This window comes from Maylandia zebra, linkage group LG19, assembly GCF_041146795.1.
Source record: "Maylandia zebra isolate NMK-2024a linkage group LG19, Mzebra_GT3a, whole genome shotgun sequence".
Classification (NCBI taxonomy): domain Eukaryota; kingdom Metazoa; phylum Chordata; class Actinopteri; order Cichliformes; family Cichlidae; genus Maylandia; species Maylandia zebra.
The window spans coordinates 21,036,303-21,053,549 of record NC_135185.1 but is presented as its reverse complement, the minus strand read 5'-3'; the positions used below and the strand labels follow the sequence as shown (position 1 = coordinate 21,053,549).

Genomic DNA, 17,247 nt, shown 5'->3' with positions numbered 1-17,247 from the left:
GCATCTCAATATTCAGAGATAATTTCATTCCCTCGTCTCCTTTTCACTGCAGTCTACTCTTTCTCCATTTGAATTGAGCTCTCATGTGAAGCAATTTGAAGGAAACTAGAGACATCGATAGCCATTAGCCCGCTTTGCACAGGAGGGCCAAACATGGAAAGCCAAAGCTCATCTATTATTCATGTGCCTCAGTTTTCCCCCAAAACAACATTTCTGATATTCTTTTTACATCTCGTTGCCAAAAGCGACAAGTCAGTAGTTTCAAATAACGCTTTTAAAACAAAGCTGATGAGTGTTTCAAGCTAGCACTAGCCCTTACAAACCCCAAAAGGGAAAAGTGCCCATTGTCTGTCTGGCTGTTTATGTCCGGATATGGGGAAAACCTAACAAGCTTAAGTGAACATTTCATTTTGACTTATTAAACATTAAACTTTCTTGTTAGATCAGTCCAGCTGCAGAGACAGTGGAATGGTCACAATCTTCCTCCTCCAACCAGCATTACATCCATGTTTGTTCAGACTTGACCTTTGACCTTTCATACTCAAATGTTTATGCTTTTAGACATTTGTCAGTGTGTGAATTCTCGATTTATAGGTTAAAAGGTCTGGGAAGGGGTACAAAATAAATGTAGGGTAATAAATTGATGAATTCTACAACAATTGTTTTTTAAGTTAGAAAACTAATTCTCATTGATTTACTTTTTGCTTTCTTTTAAACAGTTTAACAGTTAACGCTTACTTAAATGACAGCTTGTGTAAAGGGAAAATCATCATCAATGTTGGTGAAAATTAAAACAAGTCGTAAACAAACAGCTCAAAGTTTCCACTCAATTCCGGCTTATAATGTTATAGAATTTAAAGACAGTCTAAAAATAGAAGTAAAATATTAAGACACACTGTTGTGAAATATTAAGGATTTGAGATAACCCCCTACTGAGATAAACAGCTGAAGACAGTTGCTCAGATGCCATAAAACCAGTGCAGAAGAAGACATCATAAACAGATGATGCAATTAAAACGAGCAAATTTCAAGTGAATTTTGTTTGTTTCATGTATTATTTCTTTAATCTATTTTAATGTAATTTAACTCCTTCTTGAGCCACCTATCTGAACATTTACCCACTGCAAGTGTTGGTCTTGTTTAAAGCTTGAGTGTAATATTTCAGCTTCAGTTTGCATTCTCATTCATTTCCACCTTTAAAAGAAAGAAGGCAAGTGCACAAAAATGAACTTAGAGATACTTGAAATCTATCTGGACACAGCTTTGTGCATAGAGGAGGTCTTTCACCTGTCTTTTGCAAAATCAGAAATCTAGTGGAGTATTTTCCTTCTAAATGCAGTTTAGACCATGGGCATACAGTAAAGTGCAAGTGCAGTCAGTACATGAGATCTCCTTTTATGCTCGTTTCTAGCTCAATGTTTTTATTCTGGGACTATGGTAGTGTGAATAATTTAAAGTTCAAAATAATTTATCTTATACTAAGCTACTGTGAAGCCACTTATTTCATCCACTGCCTGAAACGAGCTCTTCTCTCTGAAAGACCACCCCGCTTGAAGAAAGCTTTCTCCCGATTGGCTGCCCCTCCCAAACAAAAGGTTTTAAAAGCAGGTCTTCGAAGCTCTTATTGTCATAGCCAGATCTGAGTACCTTAAATGATCATTTGAATGATTTCCCCTCTCTACTCATATAGAGCCACGAGTAGAAAAAGCCTGAACTGACCACCAACCATTGCTACAGCATTTACAATTACAAATTGCGTAATAGGTCAACTTCGAAGACACTGCTTGGTTATTAGCACTTGCAGGCCACCCTTCTTGAAATCTGATGGAAACAGAAGAGGAAAGGCTATCAAGTTATTCACTCTCCTTGTTGTCAGCAGTTCAGATTAGCTGTCACATCACTGAGGGAGAAACAGCTGAAGATTGGAGAGGGTGATTTCATCTGAATAATTTCATGCTTTGACTGGCAGAGCTCACTGCTCACCGTCCCACAGCTTTGATGTCAGAGGAAGATAGACTGGGCAAAATAAAGACCCAGGTGCAGTCTAATATACGAATACAATCATCAGCACTTTGGAGGAAGAAAACAAAAAACAAACAAAGTTAATTCACATTTCCACTGAAGAAATTCCACTCACTTGGCTTGATTTCCGAGTAGACAAAAAGACAATCTTTATTTGTGTGTTTCTCTCCTTGCTCTGACTTCTGTGTTTACTTTTGACTGACTTTAATGACTGAGGTCAGCGTCCACAAGAACACAACAAACAGAAAAGGAGACAAACTCATACATGACGCTCAGCCCCGGAGGCATCCTACCACTACCAACCATGGATCACAAACCAGAGAAGAAGAAGAACAATAGAAGGACAGCATCAGTGGAATAGAAGAAGAGAAGACACATTTTTTTAATCTTCCACAGGCTATACCCCATCACTGCTTTCCACACAGGAGTAATTAACAGTGATTTTAAATGCTACAAAAATAAGATGAAGTTGGGAAAGAAGTGCTTCCCCTTGTTTGTGTTTTCTTGTGTGTGTGTGTGTATGTGGTGTGTGATTGTACATGTGTGTATGTTCATGCCATGTCTTTGTAAATGTCTAGATCTGCATTCGCTCTTCTACATGTCTTTACGTGTGTATATCTGTACATGGGTCATCGTGTGTATGCAGGTGTGTGTTCACAGTGCTTACTCATTATGTTCACTTCCCAACATTAAAGAGGTCTCAGTCCCATCATACACACATGCTTTCTCTCCCCCCCTCCCTCCTCTCTTCGCTCTCTCTTTGTGCTGTTCCCTTTATAGTCATGACCATGAATGCTCCCACCATCTCAGAGGAACAGTCTCGTTATCAAAGACTAAACATGTGTATGTGAATGTGTGTGTGCGTGCGTATACACCCATATGTGTTATTTAGTGATGCTACCACACGCTTACACACGCACACACACACACACACATCTCGCCTCATTTGCCACAGTCTATGCACTTCCCTTATTGGTTTAACCCTCAGACCCAGGACCAGCTTCAGTCAGTGTTTATGTCCATTGTGATCTGGCCTGGGCTCTGAGGGCTGATTTCCAGTCAGTTTCACCCTGTGGGTCCATTTATCTCCGGGCCCAAGCTAATCCATCAACGACTGAAAGCCAGACAGGAGAAACCGTGTGAGGAGAGAGGTTAAATTTTCCTTTTGATGTCTGAAAAAGTCTCAGGGAGAGCAAAGGAGCGGCAGCAGGGTGTTTCTGATTTTCCCCATGAAAAAATATATATCATCATTAGAAACAAGATTGATCTGAAGGTTTCACAGTGGTCATGCAACTTAAGTGTCGCCTCCTTTTCTCACCTGTCCTCCGTTCATCCTTACTTCACCCCCCGCCCCAACTCCCACATGTCATCTTTTCAAATCCCTGACTCTTTCATCCTGCCAGTCTGAGAGAAGGTACTGTAAGTGACCACAGTCATAATAATACAGAAAGACAAAGAGGTGGGTGACCAGTGGTACATTCATACATGAGAAAATCATGGTTCCAAAAGTCACCCGACCCATTCAACATTAGACAGTGCTGAAGACGCCTGTGCTGGCCAGGCTGTGATAAATGCTTTGTTTAGAAACACGAATAAGACAGAACACATCCCACCTGAAGATCTACATCTCATCGAACCTACCCCGAACACCCCCACACCCTCCCAATGAAACAGGCTATGGTTATACTTGTCATTTAAATGAGTTATCTGAGTCTCTTCTAAAACTGCATGAGTTTTGTATCACATTGCAGTGACTCTACACTGGATCTGAAAATATCAACACGTGTAATATTACATTTCCCATATGGACGTATTCATGTAAATCTGTGCTCATATTGTTTCCCCCTTTCTTTTCTGCACAGCCTGAGCCACTGTGCTCCTCTCCTCTATGCAATTGCTCTTATTGTTGTTGCAGCTGGAATTGGTCCACATAGCATAGAATTCCAATTACAATGCAAGCTTGGCCACTTCCAATTCTTGGTTTGAGGATTGGATAGCAATGTGAGCAAAATTCAATTTTTGTGCATCCAGGCCTATCGCTTAATGCATCCTGCCGTGATTGCATGATTGGAATTGCCCCAGAACGACAAGTTTAATCATAGCCATGGCGATATCTACCCCATCAGTGGCCAAGAGTCAATAGTCAAATCAAAAGGACCCTCTGATATGAGTGCAGAGGCATTTCTCTTGTGTTTTTCAGCTGAGAGGTGCTTTTCCACCTGGAATTCAGGGACCAGAGATAAACGACAACTTCCCAGACAGCTTAAGACCCAGCCCTCTTAGTCAGGCCTGTGAAGGGTGTCCGTGGCTGGGCCATAAAGGATGCTGGCAGTGGGGGTGGTTGGTGGTTGTATTGAGGTGGCGGTGGGAGCGGAACGGAGACAGAGGGCTTCCCTGAGGGGTGGTGGATTGAGAGGGACAGCCAGCCCAGCCCATTATCCCTGGGCGGGAGCTCCATGAAGAAGGAGAGAAGGGTCACAGCCAGTAGAAGAGTCCCAAGAAGAGTGAGGCCAGAGCAGCTAAGAGGGTCATGCACCCTGCCCTCCAGCTTGAACTTCCATCAGTCAGGAAAGGCTCCGGAGAATCATATCCCGACCCATCTGAAACAAAGAAATGAGAAAGAGAAAAAAAACGACAAAACATCTGAACTGAGAGAGGACGCACAGACAAAGACAAAACAATCTAAAACACAGCAAATGAACGAGGGGGTGGATTTAGCCAAAGAAAAATGGTAGACAAGTGAAACGATTACGGTTGGGGAGAGGTGGAAAGCAAGCAGCAAAGCACAAAACTCTCATCCTTTAACAGCTAAGGAGCGGCAAAGGAGGAAGAGGAAAAGAAGACGACGGCAACTGAGCTCTGCAGGGGGTTTAACCAACCTAATTACAGTTTAATCACAGAGACTCAGAATCTGGAGCAGCTGACACACAGACACACTCACAAAGACACACACACTCACACACATGTACAACTGCTCAGAGCTCAATCGAATGACAACATTTCACAGAAAAGATGGAAGCTGCAATGTCAGACACATTGCTTTAACAGCAACTCAAAGAGGAGCTGGAGCAACGACAGAATGTACATTGTTTCAGTAATTATGAAGGAGGAGAGAATTTCCTTTTCCCTTAGCGAGATATGGAATGATCTGAACCTGGAAAGCTGTGTAAGCTGACTCTCTTTTATGAAGCTCTTCAAAGCCATGTCATTATCCAGGGAGACGTGTAACTACCCAGGTTTGATTCCTTGGTGGGGTTTAGGCTGGGGGAGGGGGATAAAAATCCACATTCGTAGACATACAGGTAGATTTTCAAGATAACGCAAGTATAATGTAATGCTTGCCATACTCTGATCCCCATGTACGCAAGGCTTCTCTTGAGTTATTTTTAAACAGCGCTATCATTGGACAGCATGGCTCACTAGTGTCAGCACTGCGCTCTGCCTATGAGGAAGCACTTATCAAAGGTGTGTGTTTTAGCAAGCTGCACAGTGACGTGGCAAGCAAGTCATCCCTCATCTTCTCATCATCTGCCTTGTCAACTTTAAAAACAAACCTGAAACATTAGGAAAACTTTAAATCTTTAAATTAAACTTCTACTGCATGCAGCTGGTTTATTATTAGATTGCTTTCTGTTTCCTATGAGTGATTCAAGCAAGTCTGATGATGTTGAGGCTTGGTAACATTCTTAGAGAGCACTTTCAGCCGGCTCTGTTCTCTTTCTACAAGGACAGAAGGTCTCCCTCACACCCAGTGTGATGTGATGTGATTTGATGTGAAGTGCGTATGCCACTTTTTGCTTATGTGTGTGTGTATGTGGGTGCACTCTTCTCTGTGCCTGTAAGTGTGTGCTTGCGTCTGCGCACGGTCATGTGCGCTCGCATGTGTGAATGTGTCAGTATGCGGGCGCGCGCGTGTGTTTTTTCAGCGTGCGTGTCTGTGGGTAAAGGTGTTAAAGTGTTGCCTGGCCGGTCTGTGAATCAGAGCGAGGTCTGTTGCCGGGGCATTCTATCAGACCTCTTATTCCCCCTAATTTTACTTTGATAGCCAATCTGGACCTCTGTGTGTATATGTCATTGTGTGTTTGTGAGTGAGCATGTGTGTGTAGATAGAGCGTGACTTACCTGGAGGTCTGACATACACTTTCAGCTTTAGACATGCCCGCCCCACATGGTTTGGGTGAGGAGATGCTGTGAGAAGAGACATTGAAAGTGGAGATTAGTTTAGAGATAACGTGATTTTTGCTGCTGATTGCAAACCAAATACATTTAATAACCAAATATAAAACAAGATTATTTTGTGTTTATGTGAACCAAAAGTAGATTTGACAGAATTTTTTCATTTTTAATAACTGATATATTGCAAGCCAGTAAGAACCAACAGTATTGTGTGAAAGTCATGAGATACTTTAAAGCTCTTTAGACTTTGCTTCCAAGGAGCCAAACTTTCTTAGAAGTTTTAGAAGTTGTCACGAGCCATAGTTCTCCAGAGGGGCGTACTGTGAAGCGTGATCAATGGCTTAGTGAGCTATGTTGAGGTTAAAGCCAGAGTTTTCAGTGTCACGAAAGTGGCTGTCTTTTTACTTGGCTAAATCATTGTAGTATCTTGTGCTGGGGTATGTTCAGAGTTTTGGTTTTAAATTGGCCACGTTTTCACTGATTCTCGTGTTTACAGCATTCTTTATGTGCAATTGAGACTCTCGGCTGGTGGCATACATTTTAAATTTGCAAGTTGTTAAGTCTTACCCTACTAAAATCAATGAATGAAGCACAAACTGTGCATTGCCTAATGCAGAAAATGTAAAAAAAAATTCTTGATTGCAAAAAATTGTAAAAGTCTCTTTTACACTGCTGGAACTGGAGCTACTAGAACACAGAACACACACTAAAAATACCTGTTCAATCAGTACAATTAAATCACTTTGATTTGCAGATAAACTTTCCTTTATTAGGCTATAGGACAGTAACTTTGATGATGACCTCCCCTTTAACCTAAATCACGAGGTTTGATACCTCTCTATATATACACAAATACAGATGTGGTTTGAGGACCATAGATATAAACTGAAACTTAAAGGGCTCATGCAACGATAAATTAAAATGCTTATTTTACTGCTCTGTGAAATAAATCCAAAGATGGCTTTACTTAGCATTAGTCTTTTCTCTTATTTGTAGCAGTATTGTGTTGAAAAAGAGTCACAGGACATGTGAAACAGAGAACGGCTTAGTTGATAACCACTGGTGTGATCTCCAATGGATGGGATTTGGGGTTTTGTTGAGCCAGTGCAAAGAAAGAAAGAATGCAAAGAAAGCCCGGCTGTGTTGAATTTCATTTGTAGTAAACCCCACGAAAAGTTCAAAAGACCTTTAAAAAGGCTTTCAGTTTTTTCTTTGGACATGTTTTTTTCCCACTTATTTTTCAGTCCTTGTACCTGAGCATTTTCAGAGGAATTTTTATTTTTAAGCCACTTAATACTGAGCAATGAATTATTTAGGCATTAAAAAGTCACCTAACTCGAGGAACAAACCAGAGATGTTGTGTCTACACATAAAAGATAACTTAGCAAAAAAAAAATTCAATTTGTATCTTTATGCACTTTGTAACTAGCAGCCTGTATCAAAAACACATCTTTTGTTCATAATTTCTTTAGCCGAGTCTACAAAAAAATACCAAAGATAGCACGGTTCATGTTTGCAACAGCAAGGTGGTTCCTGCAGAGCTATTATCAAAACCTTGGTATGCAGCGTGCCCTTAAAAACTTTAATTTAACTGAATATGTCAGATGACATAAAAATGTATCCAAAAGATAAAATTTTTCAGTTAACATGTTAAACATTTGTCACAATTTAGCATTAATCCAGTAATTAATTAATTAACTGTTTTGCAGTTGCAGTGTTTAGAAGTTTAAGCAAGTGCAGAGTTTCATATATTATGTCCTCATACTATATGCTCCCATAAACACACTAAGCACGTTAGGCAATGTAAACAAGTTTGTAAGGGATCACTGAAATTCATTCACACTCACATTCCTAAGGGAAATAACTGACTCTCAAATCAACCTGGCTTGAATGTCTTTGGAATGGGGAAGGAAATCCATGCAAATTCCCCACAGTCGCAGGTCTATCTTGCCGTGAAGTAACAGTGCAAACCACTGAGCCAGCTTGCTGCCCAGATTGAATGCCAAAAAAAAAAGAAAAAGAAAAAAAAGTTAAAAAGTTAGTGTGATTCAAACTTCAAAGTAGAGTAAATGAAATTGAATCTGGGTTTTTAGTCCCACCTCGCTCCAATGTGAAATAGAGCTGGAGACCCTAAAGGAGATTGTGTCCAAGTCTCTGACCAGTCAGACATGCTGACGAGCACAGCCACCCACACACATACGCAGATGTGTAAAAGAATGTGCTCACGCACAGTTGGTTGCAGAAGTGTGCGTGGAGACCTACTGGCCTTCTCCCTTGAGGAAGCCACAACCCAGTAGTGACCCCATAGAGAATCATGTTTGAGATCCACAGTGCACAGGAAATAAATCTGACCCCTCATTTGCCCTCTCCTCCCTCTTTTTTTAGCCCACGACTCCTCCCTCCATCTTTCTCTCTGACCTTCACCTCCTTTACCCTGTAAGGCCTTACCTATAGGCCACTTCCTATCCATCAATTTTTTTCAGATTATCTCCCTGCACTACTTGTAGTGGGCAGAAGAACTTGGGCCTAGCATTAAGGCTTGTCCTAGTGGACGTTTCTGTTTTGGCTTGACTGAAAAAGGCAAAATGGCTAGAAAGGTTTTTTCCCCTCTTCTTTGTTACCCCCAACAATTTTCACCTGTGTCATTTTTAAAAGTCACACCAATTCACCCAGTGACTCATTTTCCCAGCACATCCACAATCTAAAGTCTCCTAAAAACCCATTGAAAACCACTCAGCCTCATCAGATGACAGCTGGGAGAAGCAAGGGGTGGAGCTGACCTGTCAACATGTCAGCCCCATGACAAATACACACACCAGTGTGCACTCACAGGGATGCACTCTCATGGATGTGACCACAAATGCCAATCAAATATGTGCTTCACAAGTATGTTCAGAGAGGACGCACACAATAAGGCACTTAGCGGAAAGGCCGGGTGGTTAAAACGGTCGGCACGTTGTCGTTCCACATCAGTACTGACCTGTGCATGAGTGTGTTTAATGTGAGCATGTGAGTGACGGTGAGAGGCAAGAATGTGTGTTAGCCTGCCAGTCAAGATGATGGACATGGCCTTTCACGGACTCACAATCGCTTGACAACTGACCCCCATGACCAGGCCTCCCCCCGCAGCGCGCACACACACACACACACACACACACACACACACACACACACACACACACACACACACACAGATATATATTGAAACACATTCACAAGCATTCTAGTCATGTGGAACACACACTATCCCTAGGGGTCCCGTGAGCACAATACCATAGTCAGCAACTAACTAGAGGGGCCCAAACCATCCCTACATGAGACTGAAAACAGAAGAATGTGTGCTTGTGTGTATGTGTGCCAACTGGGAAAAGTGCATCGGGACATCGGGTGGCTGTTATCGTTGCCTCTTCAGCTCCCTGACTCTCGCCTGCTGTGTCTTTGTGGTTGTGCAGACAACAGACTTGGGTAAATATTTGTAGATGACAACTAGCATTTAAAAAAAGTTTCTTTACCTACAAATAGTCTTAAATGCAAACTTTTCAGTAATGCAAAAGTGTTGTATCTTCGCATTGCGCATTTGTTTTTATATTAATTGTATTGCAAAACCAGTTACTGTTGCTGCATGAGAAATAAAACCTGAAAAACTAAACCTGTTTCAGAATCTGCCTATCTATATCTAACTTTTTTTCTTTGCTTAAAGTCTCTTTGTACTCTCAGAATGAAGACAATATCACTGTAAAATGAGAATCACTATCCAAGGACAAAAAAACTCCCTCTATAACCTGACCTGAAACTGGTGCTACAGGACCTTCTTCCCATTATGAGTCATGGTGAGAATGCTCCATCTCCTGCTAAAAAGGTCAAGGTCAGTTTTTCAGCCAACTGTGCAGCGATAATGTAAGGAGAAATGAAGAGACCGTCAGGCTGCATACTGGCAGAATTCCACGCAGTAAAAAAAAAAATCTTTTGGACAAAATAAGATTTTTCTTAAGAGAATCTCAAAGGTCAAGTCAGAAAAAAAAGAATAGGATGACTTTCCTGAGTCGTTATAGCTATCTGCTGGCAAACTGAATCCTGCAAGAGCAAAGTATTTTCTCTAACACTGCTGACTGACATGTACTTATTAAAAATTAAACTGATCAAAAACGAATGATGAGTTTACATAACTCATCAAATGACTGTATGGTCATTTGAGACTGACAAAGAAAAATAAAATCAGCCAACCAAACAAATGAAAGCAAAAAAAAAAGAAAAAAAAAAAGCATAAAACAGCATACATAGTTTTTTCAATTGCTTTTGGTGTCCTTGTCATTGTGCGCTCTGTGAAAAACACGTTTCATCCCAGGTGGTTTGGATACTAAAACAGACAACTGCAGCTCCTACAGCATAAAAAGGAAAAGTGGTGCTTTCCTGTGTTTGAACATTGACAGTAAAGCTTCCCAAAGTCAATTTAATGTTGCTTTTCTGTGATTACCAACTGATTTTGCACTAAACAGTCCGGATGCGGTAAATCCATCCCACACTGAGAAGTTGAAAACAATGTTTAAGAGTAATTTGAAGCTACTATATGTCCCACGCCTGCTGGGGGAATGATAGCTTTGTTCAAAAAAGTAGTCTCAGGGGGGTAATACTAATACATCACTTGTTGAAGTGAGGAGAAACATCAATAGAGCTAATATAAAAATGATTACAAACTACGCCTGCTGACATTTTTACCACTTTGCCGAGCACACCACTTATGATCTCGACAGAAGCAGCGAGATGCGCTAAGAAATAAAGTGAGGGAGGAGTGAGAGGGGCGAATAGGAGATGGAAGGTGTATTTGTGCGGGCTGTGTTTGAGAACTCTCTCAATCAGCTTCTGTTGATTGCATATTTATATATTGTTTACAAATGCAAATTGAGCAGGAGCGTGGATACCATGCAAACAGACACACACACACACACACACACACACACACACACACACACACACACACACACACACACACACACACACACACACAGATAACAAACATCTTTACCTGCACACACAATTTCCCCAAACACAGAGAAACACACTCTACTTGGCTGATAACCTACAGATATAGTAGTACTCGTGTCCAGGCCTGAACTCAAAGCCCAGGGAGAAAGGAGTGAAGAGCTGGAACTTCTCTGAGAAGCGCAGGGGCCCATCGGGACCGGTGGGACGGTTGCACTCCCAGCGCTTAAAGCCACGCATCCTGTGCTGGCAGGAAGTGTAGCCCTCATGGTTGACCATGAATAGGATGTAGCGCTCCATGCGTCCGTGGGATGGAGGCCCCTCGTAGTATGGACAATAGATGTCTAGATAGTCATTGATGTTCACTGCCACCCTGTACTCTCCATGCCAGAACCTGTAAGACACAGAAAAAAGGAAACATTCTTCATGAATAAAAAATAAGCGAACAGACTCAGGGATCTGCGCAGAATCTGTGAGGAGCTGTGCTTTCTGTGGTAAAATGAGACCGTGGAAGACTTACGTTTTAAGAAAAATCTTTATATTCCTGAAAAACAATCGATATTTACTACAATTTCTGTATGACTGCACAGCACAAAGGAAACTATCTGCCTAGCGTAGTCATCCGGTGCAATGTAACCATATGAAATTGTGCGATTGTTGGAACATTTTTGTGTTTCCACATCTTCAGAGGCAAATCAAAGGTCGCAGAACAACACTCCTTAGAGTTTCCATATATTGCTCAAGGACACTGAAACTGCTTTTCTGATTTAAACCACCTGAGTCAGTGAAAAGAAAAAAAAATCCTAGAGGGCATTTAAAAAAACAAACAAAACAATATATTGTTAAAGCCAGAAAAATCAATGATGATCCCTCTGGTTATGCCAGTTTAGCAACCAATTTTATTTTAATAAAGCTCGGTAAACTACAATTTATGGGAATTCGAGGCATGTTTCAAATACAGGTTTTTTTTTTCCAGTCGGCGTGCTTGAATGAACCTTGTGGTATGATACTTAAGAGAAGTAGGTCATCGTGGTAGAGAGCACACATTGCTGTTGTAGGTGTCCACTTAGTTCAGCAAGCATGCAGATCAGTGAGGTTGGCATCATGAACCGAAACAAGTTATTAAAGAAAAAAAAACTATTGGTATTAAAACGCTCATCCTGGAGTTTCTACACTGCGGCAGTCCCTTATAATATTCATAGAATGCAGGTGATATGGAAACGCATGAGATGCTGGCCCCTTCATCCTTTTTCAGCAACCTCTGCTAGTCACTTTTAATACATTAAAAACATATGGCTGCACATTTTCCCTTTATAATACAGGCTCTATTTATGTTTATATTTTGGTGCCAGTGCTGTTTATAAGAGAACTGAACTTCTGTTTACAATCTTGAAGTCAGTGAAGTGAAACAGTCTCTCTTTAAAGGATGAGGCTGGAGATACTCTATATTTTTGTTATTGTCAACAAATGCAGATGAGGACTAAAACCAACAGCGTGCAGCCTGCCTCTCTACACTTCTGGATTTCCCTGCCTTGTTTTTCTATAGACATACATTTCAAATAATGCACGGTGTGTTTATAATGAATCGTTTGCATTTGTTGGAGGCTATTTTTTTGTTTGCTGATTAATAAACATGGCAACTGGTGCTGATTGCTCTGGGATGTTTATATCAGCAGGACAGAGTATATGTTGACTCAGTAGTTAAGTTAAACAGGCAATGAGTTAAGTTGAGTTAAGTTAAATTAAAATAAAATGTAATGTATTGTTTCCTGTAGGAAATTGCATTTAATTCCTTTCTATTAGTAGCCAATACCTTATGAAAGAGCACAGCAGATGTGTTTTAAAAAGCAGGGCAAAAATGAGCTCTGTAGAGTAAAAGTATAAACATCTTTTCAGTAAACCATCTAACATTTCGATGCATTTTTAAATAGTCAGTGCAATATCCATTTTATTCTTTGTGGTCAAGTAAACCTGTCGATGTCTGCAACCGCCACGTCCTCCGGTGTTTTTCATTACCTTCATTATCATCACCACAGCTACAATCAATTCAATTCCAAATGTACCACCTCAAGTACATTTAAAATTCATTACACCGCGTTATCAAATCTTGTATGTCGAAGCTCGGTAAATTTGAGACGCAGGAAAATGTCTTCAATCAAATAAGCATAGCCTAAACAAAACCAAGCTGTCGTGCAATCTAGTTGTCACAGACAGCACGCACACAGGCGGCTTGGGCTTTTTAAACAAATTCATCATTTTCTCCCTCACCTTGGCAGTAATTGATTGCCTAGAATGAAGACATTTTGGTCTAAGCACTCTTGGTTAGTGGGATATTTAGCTTTGGGACAAATTATCCCTATAACGGCAGTCCTATCTCTCTCCCAGAGGGCAAATCAGGAAGTGAGTTAGATGTGAAATGAGCGTCTTCATGCTTCGGTGCCCTATCAGAGTGCGTTTTGCAGCTTCTAAAGGGATCCTTGAACAGATCATTTAGAGGCATTGATCCACCAGGGAGCTCCTCTTGGCTCTCTCTGCTCCCAATCAACTCTTATTAACAACTAAAGGGGGAAGGCAGAGGGAGAAACAGAGGGAGAGATGTATAGAATGAGAATAAAAAGCCTGAAAGCAAAGAACAGAAGGGGTGAAATAGAGAGAAAAAAAGGTGGGGGAGGAAGGGAAATATGTGCAAAGCTAGAACAATAGAGAAGAAAAAGCAGAGAGAGGAGGGCGACAATCAAATATGGGGTAATGAGATTGCATGAAATTAGTTTAGAATAAAGCTGAAAAATGAGGAAAGAAAAAGCAGAAGAGGAGATGGAGGCCAGATGGAAGAAGAGCAGATGGAAGAGGAGTTTTCTATATTTCATTTCAATTTATATGACTATGGTTTTTCATCTGAGACAAATGTGCTTTGCCTATTGATTGTGCGCTGATACATTTATGGATGACTACCACTTGAGCATTAGTACATTGGATATGCAGCAAAGTACGGATGTGTGTGTGTTCATGCAGGCAAGCATGTGTGTGTGTGTGTGTGTGTGTGTGTGTGTGTGTGTGTGTGTGTGTGGCCGGTTAAATGGTAGCATGGCAAAGTGGGTCTCACTCGGTGAGGATGCTCAATCCAAGAAAGGGCTAATGTGCCAGGATACATTAGGTTGTATCAGTGCCCTGCCCTGCTCCTGTGACACTGTCTGCATTCCTAATTTGCCGAGGCGAGCCGAAACCGTGTGTGCAGGTGAGTGGGTGAACGTGCAGGTGTGCCACTGCACTGTGAGCTGTTAAAAAGCGCATGTTGGTGTGTGTCACAGTTTGTGTGTCCCGTGTCTTCCACTCTCAGGCTGAGTGTCATTTGGAATTAAACACACACACTGCACTAGCCAAAAAAGACATGGGAATGCACTCACATATAAGACACGGCTCTTTGAGAAAGAGCTGTGTGTGTGTGTGTGTCTGTGTGTTATTGGTGTTTTTAATGGGATGTCTTTGAATCTGTATGTGCGTATATTTCAAAGCTGTGAAAGCAGTGATATAACAGTATTGTGCAACATTATATTTAAAGAACTCATAATAAAAGCTGACATTATGAAGCTTCATAAATGTTTCTATTTATGATGTAATTTATTTGCAACTTAAGTCTTGAAAATTACATTTCGCTGAACATCAGGGCTTTAATTTCTTAGTGTTATTAGCTCATAGTCAGAGCACTGTAACATCATTGTTACATCTGCAATAGAACAGTCTTTTAAACACACTTCATCTCTATAAGCGGGCATCTTCTTGTCCCTTATTGGCAAAATCTGCCAAGAAGAGCTTTATTATGAAATGTTTTGTGGTTTCTAATTGTTGTTTAAGTACCATTGCGCACCCACGTTTGAGCAAGCCTAGGTTGCATGCAGGTAAACTGTTGGACAAACCGACAAACAACACATAGTCATTTCCCAAATATCTAGGTGCAGCTTGAGTCCCGAATATTAACACCCAAATGGTTCAGTGGTTCAGGTTTAGAGGCTTAAACCTCTTTAAATATAGTCATTTCTGCTTTTTTGAAGGGTGCGCCATCAGTTGTGACATCTCTTCGGCACCGTTGTGGCTTGTGCCTCTCGATTTTTTTGTGAGACAGACAGTGTTGCTAGTTTGTAAACACAAGAATACAATCCTCTCAGCTTAAAAGTATCAAACTTTGTGAAGTTTCATACACAATATTGTGATGGCTTTTGTTTGCCTGTTTCGACTTCTTTTATTCCTTTAGTGTGGAGTTTTTTTTTCAAAGTGTGGACACCGATAATTCAGGAAAAGACTGCAGCAAGTATGGCAAACCTCATGGGGAATTTCTGGCTCAGCTGTGGTAGCACATTGGCAGTCTATTAGCGATCCGTGGGCAGCTTCGGACTGCTCATCTACCTGCAGAGAGTATCTGTTGTCAGATGGGGGCAGTGTCAAAAATATGTGGTACAACCAGTCTGTGTGCTACTCTTGCTTGTGTTGTTGTTGGCCATTCAGTGGAGAAAATTTAAATTATAAAATTTTTTCTTGTGCTTCTCTCACTCCTGATGAACTCCGCTGTCACTCCCTTCCCTGTGCCAGCCCATTTGTCAACCAATCAGCATTAGATCAACCCACCACCCTTTTCTGTACGCTCTCTAAATAGGCAAAACCTTTCTCAGTACTTATTACTCAGGTACTGCTTGCAGTTACATAAATTAAGCATCTGCACAAACAGTGACTGGGCTATGCAGAAGGATCTAATTTACAGAGTTAGTGAACTGGCTGCAATGAAAACATCAGAGCTACCTACACATTATACGTACAGGAGCAGCTGCACCATGGAAACCCATGCCATGAAGCTCCTGATACACAGTTTGGAGGCTGTTGTTAATGGCAGAGGAGATTTGTAGCTCTGCAGTTACTGAGTCAGCAGAGCTTTGATGACTTTTATGCACTACGCGACCATGCGCTAAGTTTCTGTGGTTCCTAAATGCCTCCACTTCTTGGATCATGGAATATCTTGGAGGGAATTTCAAGTGACTGAACAGAAAGCAGTATGGATTGCACCAATTTTCATAGAGTGTCTCATTTTTGACAAACAATAACTCCCCCCAACCCTATTTCATCATAATAATTCAACATTTGGCACAAAAGAAGCTTTAAGGTAGCTTACAACAAAGTACAGAGCAAAATTATAAAGTTTCACTAATCCTTTTACTCATTCAGTGTAAACTTTTACAACCGGTACAAGAAATAATGTCCATGCTTGTTATTTTACGGCTGAAAAAACTTGATTATCTTTCATTTCCAGGGAAAGATATGTGTTTGTATTTCTAGCATATTGATAATTAAGTTCTGAAGGGGTACAAAGATAAAGATTTAAAACTTTATGTTTTATGCTTTTGAAATTAAGCAGTGTCTATGAAAACACTGTCTTAAATTATGCCTGTTAAACAGACTGCTGTTGGAGTGCATGTTGTTTAGTACATGGTCTTTTCATATTTTTTTTGTTCCGCCGCTTGAAGCAATTTCTTTCTAATATTGTCTGTGTATGAACCTGAGCAATATGATATCATTCATAATCCTCTGATGCCTCACAAATTCTCCTCACTCTCTCAGTGCAATTGAATTGTCTGGTGATGTTAGCCAGACGCAGCTGAAAGACTTGGCTTTTGGCTGGTGGCTCTCATCTGGATATAAAAGGATCATTCTGAGGCTTGGACCATAATCAGTGGAAATGGATCTGCGTTAAAGTGTTTTATGGTTTTGTGTGCACATATCAGGATGAAAGAAAATAGAAATGGGAGAGCTTAAAAGTTGAAATAAAAGATCCAAACAAAAAGGGGACGAGAGAAAACATGTCTTTGAGGTTTTTTTCTGGATGTGCGTATCTTTGTGGAGCATTGGACTGCCATTACCTCATAAGACTTTGTTGTTACACTTTCTCTTACCCTACATTACTAAATCTCCATTTGCACTATTTGCCTATTTGCACTACTCTGCCTGGTTTACACTCAATGTCACTTACCCATTATATTGTATATTGTATAGCTTTCTTGTTATATGTAAAATTGTATTTATTTA

At 40.7% G+C, this 17,247-nt stretch overlaps 1 protein-coding gene across 1 annotated transcript in view; it reads right to left on the bottom strand.

Moving 5' to 3' along the window:
• Window positions 1-2,130: 2,130 nt before the first annotated feature.
• Window positions 2,131-17,247, bottom strand: part of efna2a (ephrin-A2a) — an 80,833-nt gene continuing 65,716 nt past the window's right edge. Inside the window, exons 2-4 of the mRNA XM_004540191.3 lie at window positions 11,280-11,572; window positions 6,145-6,210; window positions 2,131-4,622 (exon numbers count right to left, since the gene is read on the bottom strand). Of these exons, the coding sequence (XP_004540248.1) occupies window positions 4,498-4,622; window positions 6,145-6,210; window positions 11,280-11,572 (484 nt within the window). The 3' untranslated portion in view covers window positions 2,131-4,497. The remainder of the gene's footprint in view (window positions 4,623-6,144; window positions 6,211-11,279; window positions 11,573-17,247) is intronic.